At 46.9% G+C, this 12,054-nt stretch overlaps 1 protein-coding gene across 1 annotated transcript; it reads left to right on the top strand.

The window, feature by feature from the left end:
• The first annotated feature begins 7,770 nt into the window (after positions 1-7,770).
• On the top strand, positions 7,771-8,523 carry LOC145397491 (uncharacterized). Its single transcript, XM_080270584.1, has one exon. It carries the CDS (start codon positions 7,771-7,773, stop codon positions 8,521-8,523), a length of 753 nt encoding a protein of 250 aa, XP_080126710.1.
• Positions 8,524-12,054: the final 3,531 nt, after the last annotated feature.

The raw sequence follows: 12,054 nt of genomic DNA, 5'->3' as shown, positions 1-12,054 counted from the left end.
TGTGGGCCCATGATTTTCCGACCCTACTCGACCGGCTGTCAGTTGTTTTGCATTGCTAACCCATAATGGTGCGAAGTTGAATTTGAGTAAATGCACATTCGGGATGAAAGAAGTCACTTTCCTTGGACATAAGATCTCCGCCAAGGGCAGTAAGCCAGATCCTAAAAATATTGAGGCAGTCTCCAAAATGAAGCGGCTGACCAATGTAAAAGAAGTGCGCCGATTTTTGGGTATGTGTGGTTTCTACAGGAAACACGTTCCATCATTTGCTAAAGTTGCCACACCCCTAACCAATCTAACCAAATCAACAGTGAATTTTGAATGGACAGATCAGTGCAAGGAGGCATTCGAACATCTGAAATCATGCCTTATTAATGCACCTATCCTGGTCAGAGCGAGTGTAGAACGACCGTTTATCGTCACCACTGATGCTAGTAACACACATGTTGGAGGCGTTCTGAATCAGATCCAACCAGATGGGACAGATAGACCGATCGGGTACTTTTCAAAGAAATTGGGACCGTGTGAGACCCGGTACTCAGTGACAAGGAAGCTCTTGCGGTAGTGTTTACATGTCGCCATTTTTCACATTATTTGTGGGGGATTGATTGATTTAAATAAGGCGCCACAACAGCACAGGTCATGTGGCGCCGTTAAAACAATACGGTAAAATCAGAAGCACAGAATGATAAAAATACTAAAAAGAGCCAACTAAAAGAAAAGAAAAGAAGCTACAACGTACTCAACAACCCAGCCTCCTCCACAAACAGGAGGACCTCATGTCCCGGGGAGAGAGCCCTCTCTCCAAGTATCAACGACATCTCATAAGTACCATGAACACCCCGACAGTGAAATAGAAATCGCTCACGCAGTTCCACCAGGCTGGGACACTCCACTAAAAAGTGGTGCACAGTAAGGGGAACCAGTCATCACAAAATGGCCGTGGCCCCCGGGACATGAGATAACCATGTGTGAGACGCGAGTGACCTGTACGAAGACGGGCCAGTGCAGTCTCTGAACGGCGTCTCCGCACATGGACATACGTCCACGGACGGTATGTCGTAGAGGTTACCTCCCCCATCTTGGTCGTAGCAACCAAAGCCTCCCACTGTCCCTGCCAACTAGCAAGAACTGCCACCCGAATGGAGGAGTACAGGTCACGAAAAGGAACTGGGAGGGAAGGAGCAGCCCAGGTTGATGCCTCCTTAGCCAGCCTGTCTGCCCGTTCATTTCCCAGAACACCAACATGCGCTGGGACCCAGCAAAACCCAACACTGTAACCCCTACGTTGGAGAAGATAAAACCACTCGAGGGCAGACAAAACAAGGGGATGAAGGGAAGAAGGACCAAAATGCTGAAGAGCAGAACGAGCACTGCGAGAGTCGCTAAAAATGGTAAAAGACGAGATGGGAAGAGTAAAAATTAACTTGAAAGCTAAAATAATGGCAGACAGCTCTGCCGTAAAGACAGAGGCAACACCGGGGAGGCACCCACCTCTACAAAAGGAAGGGAAGACAACAGCATACCCAACCCCCGCACCAGACTTTGTCCCATCGGTGAAAACAGGGATGGAGTCAGCGTGTATGTTATAGTGTTCTAGGAACAATGCATGGGATTCCGAATCAAGCAACAAATTCCTATTTGAAACAACAGGATAACAGACAGGAACAGGTGGGAATTGCCAGTAACCAAACCTAGGTAACCGATGGGGACATACAGATAGAGATGGCAAATGGAAAGACTCAATTGCAGATGCAACCAACAGGATTACAGACAGGAACAGGCGGGAATTGCCAGTAACCAAACCTAGGTAACCGATGGGGACATACAGATAGAGATGGCAAATGGAAAGACTCCATTGCAGATGCAACCCTAAAACCAAAAGGCTTAGGGAAACTCGGGCGAGACACATAAAGATGGGAACGTGCATCATCAGACACAGACACACAAGAAGCAGACTCGGGAAGACGATGTAGGCGACACCAGCACCTCAATAAGGAGACTGGCGATGCAAAGCCAGCGGAAGGATCCCAGCATCCACCAACAAGCTAGGACTTGGGGACGAGCGGAACGCACCAGTTGTCAAGCGAACACCAGCATGGTGCACAGAGTCCAACACACGAAGCCGAGCCTCAGTAGCAGATGAGTAGACTTGGCTACCATACTCTAACTTCGAAAGAATAAGAGTCCGGTGCAAGAGGAGGAGAGTCTGTCGGTCGGCGCCCCAAGAAGTATGAGCCAAAACCCGAAGGAGCGACAATGTCCTCATACAAGCCACCTTAACATGACGAAGATGAGGTACCCATGTCAGGCGGCTGTCAAATATAAGTCCCAGGAAGCGAGTGTCCTCCACACAAGAGATTCGTCTATCATAGATATACAAGTCAGGATCAGGGTGAACACCACGGAGGTGGCAAAAGTGAACAGCCACAGTCTTGGAAGCCGAGAAACGAAATCCCCGAGTAGAAGCCCACCGAGAGATCCTATTAATCGCCAGCTGCAGCTTCCTCACAATGGCATCCGCCCCGCAGAAAAGGAGATCGATAAGTCATCAACATAAAGACTACCCTGAACTCCTGCAGGAAGTACACTAATAACACTGTTTATAGCCACTGCAAAAAGTGTTACGCTGTATACTCCCCTGCGGCACACCATCCTCCAGGGGACGAGCATCCGACAGAGCACCCCCAATCCGGACACGTAAAAAACGACGGGACAAAAATTTCTGCACAAAAATGGGGAGTTGGCCACGGAGACCAAATTCAAACAGACTAAGCAAAATGCCATGACACTAAGGCGTGTCATAAGCCTTCTCCAAATCAAAAAAGACAGTGACATGGTGGTGCTTATTCGCAAATGCTTTACAAATAGAGGACTCCAAAGACAATAGAGCATCAGTTGCAGAACGCAGTTTCCGGAAACCATACTGAACCGGAGACAAGTAATTGCCCCTCTCCAAGTACCACACGAGCCTGACATTTACCATCTTCTCCAGTAACTTACAGATACATGAAGTCAGTGAAATGGGATGGAAGTTGGTCGCCAACTGATGGTCCTTCCCAGGCTTTGGAATGGGGAGGACTATAGCCACACCCCAAGAAAAGGGAAAATCACCAGTACTCCAAATAAGATTAAAAACCTCTAATAAAAAGGAACAAGCCTCATCAGACGTGGCGTAAAAAGGCATAAGGGATATCATCAAGGCCTGGAGACGAGTCACCACATTGGGATAAAGCCAGCTTTAGCTCAGAGAGAGAGAGAAGGGGACATTATATGGCTCTGCCTCATTGGAAGCAAAGTCCACCCCTTGCGACTCCACACAGCGCCGATGCTGCGCCATGGGCGAATTAGGATCCTTCCTGGAAACACTTGCAAAATGATCCGCAAAGATACTAGTGACCTCCTGTGGATCAGCCATCATCCTACCAGCACGAGACAAAACAGGAGGGGAAGGAGGCGAAAACTTACCAGAAATCTTGCGAACTCTGTTCCACACCTGGGTAAGCGGGGTCTGAGCATTAACTGAGGACACAAAGCGTTTCCACGACATTCGCCGAGCATTCTTAAAAACCCACCTAGCCCGAGCCCGGGCCCGTCGGAAGGCATCCATACACTGAGGATCACCACGATGCTGACGAAGACGAGAGAAGGCGGCACGCTTCATCCTCACTGCAGCAGAACAATTATCATTCCACCAAGGGACTGGACGTTTGGAAAAATGGCCAGACGTCCTCGGGACGGACTGGAGGGCAGCAGAATGTAATAAATCAGTAAAATATGTCGCAGCTGCATCTGAGCCACCAAACTCAGCTAAGGGACAAACAGAAGAAGTAAGGTCTGTAAACAGCCGCCAATCAGCCTTATCAAGGCGCCACCGGGGAAGACGGGACCGAGGTTCAGACACCGTAGATTCTAAAACTATTGGAAAGTGATCACTCCCATGCAAATCTGGTAAGACCTGCCAACTAAAATCCAAGAGAGCACTAGGAGACATGAGGGAAATATCAATGGCAGAAAACATACCAGTCTGAGCATGAAAGTGTGTCGCATCCCCAGAATTTAAAACATCCAACTCCACATCCTCAATAAAACCAGCCAATAAAACACCTCTAGGGTTGACTGTGCAGTCACCCCAGAGAGGGTGGCGACAATTAAAATCTCCCAAAAGAAGAAAAGGAGAGGGTAGACCACGCACGAGGCAGTCGAGATCACCCCGCTCAAGGGCAGCAGCAGGCGGAAGATAGATACTGCAGAGAGTATACCACCTGTTCAGAAATAACTTGACTGCAACAGCCTGCAGTGGAGATTGCAGGTTGACGTCGTAGTATGGTACATCCTTGCGGATTAGAACTGCAGAGCCACCACGACGACCTTGCCCCAAAATAGGGGTGGAATAAAATGCATAATAACCGGAAGGAGCGGGAGGAACAGAGTCTCCCACCATTGTCTCCTGGAGACACACACACACACTGGGGAGAAACGAGAGAGGAGAAGACTCAGCTCCTCCCAGGATGCACGCAAACCACGACAATTCCACTGAAGGACCTTGAATACTGCTAACTTGAGAGGGGTTTCAGGGGAGCCTCAGAAGGAGGCTTCCCTTTGCCAACCTGACTAGAAATTGCTTTCAAGCGGCGAGGCTTATCGGTGCCCACCATGCCTGTAGGCTCAGGAATCTGAGACTGAGAAACCCGCTCACGAGTCCCTGAAACACCTGAGACAACCGAAGGAGGAGGAATCCTCGATACAGACAGACCAGCACTGTCCCTGGAGGAGGACAGTTTGGGAAGACGCGAATGAGTAACAGTCGACTCAGAGTCAGAGGACGTTCCTAAAGAGACCTTCCTGGGGGGGACACCCACCGAGTCAAGGGACTCAACAGATCCCCTGTGACGCTTCAGGATGGACTGAGAAAAATTCTTGGAGGAGCCAGTTCCAGGAGACTGTCTCGGCCTAACCCTGGGAGGCCTCTGCGGCTTAGCCCTGGGAGGCGTCAGAGACTTAACCCTGGGAGGCGTCCGTGGCTGAGAATCCATGGGAGCATGAACCTCGACAGCATAAACACCCATACAAGGAGCCTGCGTTGAAGCTGGAGAAGAGACAACAGAGGGTCCTGCCGAAGATGTAGTGGAGAACACTGCCGTAGACACCAAAGATGGTTCACCTGTGGAACTTTCCAGAACCGAAAACTTGTTGCTAAAAGTCACTGATGGAGCAATAGTCTCACAAGAATGGGAAGAAACAACTACAGGTTGGGAAGAGCAGGAAGGCGCCACTACACAAGAACCCAAAACAGAGGCAGAGGAACCAGAGCGGAGGGAGGAGGCGTACACCATCGCCCCACCACCCTTTTGTCTAAAAAGAAGCTCCCGCCTGGCACTACCGAGACTAATGAACTGGGAATTAGCCAGTTGAAGGATATCTTGCTCAAGACAGTATTTCTGACACTTACGAAAACGTGGTGGGTGAGCCCCCCTGCAGTGGAAGCAGAAAGGCTCAGAGTCGCAATCGGGAGTAGGGTGTGAGTCGAGGGCAGAGCAGCGACCACACCTCGGACGGTTAGTACAATTCTTCCTACTATGGCCAAACTCATAACACGAGTAACATTGCAATGGACGATCAACAAAAGCCCTCACTGAGAGAGAAAGAGGACCAATCTCAACACGCTTAGGGAGGAAAGAACCATAAAATATTAGCATGATTAAATTACTGTTCCCTCCAATCTTTGCCACTTGGTGAACGGAATCAGGGCAAAACCTAAGGATCTCATCATCCGAAAATTCATACAGGTCCGAATTATAAATACGACCCTTGCTATAATTAAATGAGTGATGAGGCTTGATAGAACCAGAGATACCATCAGAAGGGCAAGGCAGATGGAGGAGCATTATTGCTTGCGTCAGATCTTTAGCATGGATCAAAACACCCTTACCATACTTCTTGATGTTACCCTTTGGGAGCACACCAATTTCCCTTTCCAGGTACCTGGCAGCATTTAGACAGTTTCCACGCCCATCCTTATAATGGGCAACAAACCAGTAAGGGGTAGGGGCCTTACGAACCTTGGTAGCCTGTTCCTCTGCATCTTCAAAAACGTTGGGACAATAGTCGCTCTCACTATCTTGGACATTACGAGACCGAATAAGCTCTGCAACTAAGTCACTGGCACCAAGATGCAAGGAACCTAGTGCCTCAAGAGCAGCTTGAGCAGCGACACCAGATGTAAATGTTTCATAGCACCTATTGGCGAGGCAGTCAGCTTCATATTTGAGACGGATACGGAGAACCGTCCCAAAAGGTCTCAATGCAGCGTGAATAGCAGGGAATGACAGGGTCACAAAAATATTTCGCAGGAACAGCATGTCGAGACTAGCCCCAACAGCCGATCCCTGGGATCTCTCAACAGGAGGAGCAGCGGCAGGGGGAGTACAAGCCTCACCCCGCACAAAACCATCACGACCAGAGGGTGACGTCTTGAGGGCTTGGCCGACCGCACCTCGAGGACCAGAACAAATATTTTCAGTATCCATAAAATGATCTTGAAAGTAAATGGCCCCAGGGGCCAAGGGTAACTGCCTACCGGGACTACGAAAGGAGAGAGCGCCAACCGCCGCGAACGGGGTACCTCGTCCCCATGGTGGCCACTCGTTTTAAAAAGTAGCCTCGCGTGATCCGAAAGTTTGTCCACGACGGAGCAAGACCTCTCCCCATAACGCATCCCAGCCCAGACACCCAACCATCCAACACAGGACGACCTCAACAGGCGGCCGCTCTGGCGGGCGGCACCGTTAGCCTGTACTGGCAGCAATAAAACCTCGGGAACCATTTAGTCTGGCCCCTCACTGGCGACCTTACTAGCTTGGGAAGCCCTCTCTCCCCAAAACAGGGGCAGAGCAGGGGTCGAAACCCCCTCTAGTCTAGCTCACCAGGTCCTCAGGGCACACAAGCCCCCCCACCACGACAAGGCGGTTCCCGCTAGGGGGGATTTGTGGGGGACATTTTTACGATTGTTACAGACCATCAACCGCTAACCAGTGTATTTAAGAGAAAAACTAAATCACCCTGTATGAATAGATGGATACTTGAAATGCGAGAGTTTAATTACAACATTCAATATCTCAAAGGCAAGTATATTTATGTAGCAGATCAGTTATCTAGACCCGTTCAAGCCATAGTACATTCAGCAGAGTCTGATTGGTTGGGACTGACAAGGGAACAGATGCGAGATAAGCAGAAAGAAGATCTAATGTGGGAAGAACTTATCCAATATTTGCGAGGTGAAAGGTTTCCAGCCAGAAGACTACCTAAAGCCACTCTAAGTCAATTTGCACTTCAGAATGATTTGTTATATTACACCAGCATTAAGTCAGATGGCACTATCCAGTATTGTTTAGTAGTCCCAAAGATCATGATTGGTCAAGCAATGAAGTTAGCTCATGAGACATCTGGACATTTGGGCCAGAAGAAGACGATCCAAAAAGCAGAGGAACTCTTCTACTGGCCTAATTTGAAAGTAGATATTTGTCAGTATGTAAAAGAGTGTGTAAACTGTCAGCGATTCAAAGGCGAAGCTGGACTACAACAACAGTATAAAGAGTTTCCACCTGTGGATAAACCACTTGAAAGAATCAGTATAGATTTGACAGATATGACTGCTGGAGTACAGGGCTATCGCTACGTGATGACACTGATCATTACTCTAGGTATGTTAAATTCTATCCTCTTAAAACAAAACATACACACACGATAGTACACAACCTAGGGCAGTTTATGGCAGACTATGGCACTCCAAGAAGGGTTATGGTGGACAACGAGGGAGTGTTCTGCAGTCGGGAGTTCCAGGAGTTCTGCAGGAGGCGGAATGTTACAATCTGGTATATCACGCCGTATCATCCTCAGAGTAATGGGATGGTTGAAAGGATGCACCGCACCTTCAAGAGTGTGCTGGCCTGTTTGAGTAATGGGCATCCTCTCCGCTGGCCTGAACTCCTGCAACCAACCCAGGTCGTGATGAATCAGGCCTGGCACTCCTCTACGGGACACCAACCCTATTTCGCATTTTTCTCTCGCTACCCGCCCAGAATTGTTAGTGCTTCCTTGCCCTGTGCTGATGGTGAAGAGGACGAGTTGGCTGTTGCTCACGAGCTAATTAAACAGACCCATGAGAAGATGACCAGAAAGTATAGAAGTGTGGCGAACCGCCGGTGTAAGAATCAGTCAGTAGGAGTTTGCAGTCTGGTGTGGATAAAATGGGAGACCCCTATCCCAGGGACAACGAAAGTTGAACGTAAAATGGGATGGCCTTACCGAGTAGTGCAAGTATTATTGGACGGGGGAGGATATGTGTTAGAAAATGTGTTCACTGGAAACAAAATACAAAGGGCAGCGGACAAAGTGAAGCCGTACAGTGGTAGTGAGGAGTGGTTATTGGGTCCTCTTGAGGAGTTTACCACGTGTCCCGAGGATGAGAACCTACCTCTTCGAACTAGGAGGCCTCCCCGGAGGTTGATTGAAGAATGTTAGTGATGAATTGTGGTGGAAAGTTGTGTTCCGAGACAGCAAAGGTTGGTGTGCGAAACCAGACCATGTGAAAGTCAACCACCAGAGGTGTTATATTAAAGAAAAAATATCGAACTCAGAATTAGGTCAAAGAGAGAGTGGACCTAGTGCTGAAGTGGGGACAAGTGCTTTAATTCGAGGGGGAAAGCTAGCTAATCCCTTAACTTACAGTCAGCACGGTTCGTGGTGAAAGGGGGTCACTTCAGGACGTAGCAAGCGCTAGTCAGTATGCCGGGTGGAAGGCTGGAAACACATGGTTGAATGAATGTGAGGAATAAACGAAGGTGTGTTTGAGAGAGTAATGTGGAAGCGCCCCTGGGACTATCTTGCTATCGAGAGTGCCAATCATAACCCAGGTGGGTGGATAACCTTGACCCGGACAGGAGGCTGGCTGGGGTGCTGATATTTTCACCAATAAGAAAAATGGGGAAAGAGAGAGATGGGACAGGTGAAACAACCTCCAGGGGTATGTGGTTGGTGTTACGTGCAGGCCGAAAGAGCGCCACTTATGAGGGGATGAAAGAGTTGTCTTGTTGAGAGTGTTAAGAAGAAATTAAAGTCTATTCAGAGTAAAAGGTAATGGAGCTTGACTAGTAATATCTGTCCATTGGCACACCTCCCTTGGTTAATAATCTGCTGTGTGTTATGGAGTGGACAGGGGAAAATTTAGCTCCCAGAGGGGGAGAGCCGTATAATGCCACGAGTCCAGAACATGAGAAAGTCATGTAAGTTAAGGCTTTAGTACGTAAGCTATACATTTGTAAGTGTTTACCCTAATCCATTCTAGGCTTAAGGTATAGAAACATGCTTGTACGTAGTAAATACATGTTCTTTTTATTATTATTTCTGTAGCTGTAAGATCATAAATCTCATTTATGCTGTGTTAGTCCTTAAGAATATTTGTACATGTTGTAGGTGAAGCTTTGCTGGAGGCATACGTGGGGTATTTGAGTGGCGTATTGTCTGTACTCATTTTCTATTAAATCAGATCTGATGCAATCATAGTAAAGTCATAATGTTGTCGATTAACATGCTTATAGAAGAAATAATATCGTATAGAGGGGGAAAGCCGTTAAAAATTTTAGTTAGCTAGTACCCGAGGACATGACGTAATAGTTGGGTAATGTATTCCTCCGCCGAGAGGATGCTAGCGACCGCTGTTGATTCAACTTACGACTCTTTGTGTGGGATAATTAGAATAACTAAATTTTCCCTGTCAGATTGAGAGTAAAGAAAATTAATATCTGCATCCGTTCAGAATCAGAAGTTTAGAATTGTGACCCTCATATGGGGTAAAGCAAAAGTACCCTACACGTCATCCAAGTCGCTTAGTTTCCCGCGTAGAAGAGTAGCAGAGGGGGTGTTAGCCAGCTCCTGCCTCCTGGCTCACTCTCAGTTTTGTCTCCGTGCCACGTACAGGTGAGTTTCATTACTCTGTTTTCTTCCCTTCCCCCTTGTTCATACTGGCGTTGTGAAAGTTCAGTGATATTATGTGTGCCGTTGTGACCTAAGTTGTAGTGAGACTCACTCTCAGTTTTGTCTCCGTGCCACGGACAGATGCTGTGAAAACGCCACCTCAAAAACTCCTTCTAACCGCCATATTGTAACTGCCCTAGCAAAGTTCGTTAGGATTTACATTGTGCACTCACCATTTACACAAAACACAGTGATTAGTTCTTTTGATTATGTAACTGTTTAGTGAATTTATCTTGTGAAATGAGAATAGTTGTGATTTTTCTTTTGGTATATAGTGTATCGATGGAGTCGGGTGTAACGTTTCTTCTGGGCACGGCCTAGAGCTCTCCCGCGCCAGGTGAGCTCGGAGAGCACCCTAAGTCCCCAAGGCAAACTCCCTCGCCTGATGTGCTCGGAGAAAGCCCTATATGCCCACGAGTGTACTGAATGTGGCGAACTGTTTGGTAGGAAGCATAATCTCACTCAGCACCTGATAATTCATTCAGGAGTGAAGGATTTCAAGTGTAATGTAGGGAGTAAAATGGTTGGTCAGAAGTACCGTCTTTCAAAAGGGTTACCAACTCGTTCAGGATGTTAAGTTTCACTGATGTTGGGGAGGAGTGAGATCTAAAGAGTAATAACATTTGTTGGATAACTGAAGTATATGTGCCTGTATAAAATTCGTCGTGGAGAAAATTCTGTGTACTGTGAATAAAAATGTTAAATGATTGAAAAATCTAGAGTTCTCTCAAAAAGTAAAGTTTCATTTCTTAGAGAAAAATCAATTTATCATTTATTAGTAAATTGAATAGTATAATGTAATGTGATTTAAAGAAAGGAGAGATATTAGGTAATTCAGCATTTTGAAAAGTTTATCGAGTTTCACTGTCATTCCTCTCTTAATCTCTCAAATCCTGTACTTCTTCTCATAACCCTCGTGCCTTGGTGGGAATTGTTTTCGACCCCTGTGCTGAATCGGTTTTGGGAGTATAAAGTTCTGTTATTGCATTGTCACGCTACCCAAAGTTATTGTTATGCTACCTAAAAATTCTCTTTGTTTTACACTACTCACGATGAAGCTACCAAATTTCTTTCCTATTAGTAATTATTCAGAACGGCCAATTTTCCATGTGTGTGATATTTGATAGAGAGAATTAAATTAATTTTGAACAATCTCGGATCCCAACCGAGTCCACAGTTAGTCCAACAATATCAGGATAAGGGTCGAACGAACCCTAGGGATACAATTGTGGTGCTCGTTGTAAGTCAGCCTCAAACAACAACATCCAATAAAAGGGATCGGGCATCACAATTGCAGTTAAGGGGGTTAAGTAAAAGTTTTGTTGCTTCGATTAGCGAGAGCGCCTGGCATGTTTACCCCTAAGTCTTAGGTTTACCCAACATTGGCACGGCGAAGACTGGCTCAGAGCTCCTACCCGGGCCGACAGGTGAGTGGGCGGGGCCAAGGGGGCGGGGCACAAGAGAATCTGGCAAACACTAACAGTATAGTGGTTGTCTCATGCATAAAGATCCGAACTGGCAGGCAGGTGTATGTCGGAATTTTCCTCGGCTGTACATGATCAAGAGCACTGAGAGAGCACATACCTCCCGTCAAGGCAGTACCATTTCCCTATTCGTGCTTTACTTTATATTTTTTCTGGCCTTGACGTTGAATTATGATACTTTTCGTCCAAAATTCAAAACTCATTTCTTCTGACTATCTTAAGTAATTATGAAACAGTTGGTGAAGTTCCATCAGATAGATTTTTCCATACTGTAGGCGACACACACTGACAGACAGGTAGACAGACAAATACAGAGACATACAGACAAGTAGACAGACAAATACAGAGACCGACAGACGATCAAACCGAGCTCCTAGACACAACCTCCATGGTGTAGGAAAAAACTCTTCGTACAAATAATAATTATTCCAGTCAACGCGTCCATGACGTACAATTTTTACATTATGCCTAAGTAAGGCTAAAGCGTCTGTGTACACTGAGATTACATACGTAGTGTACGTACTGTACATATACA

The sequence above is a fragment of the Coenobita brevimanus genome, chromosome 1, assembly GCF_032717465.1.
Source record: "Coenobita brevimanus isolate Jiangsu-jjx chromosome 1, ASM3271746v2, whole genome shotgun sequence".
NCBI lineage: Eukaryota > Metazoa > Arthropoda > Malacostraca > Decapoda > Coenobitidae > Coenobita > Coenobita brevimanus.
Note: the sequence above shows the minus strand (reverse complement) of the source record. Positions and strands in the feature narration are given on the sequence as shown.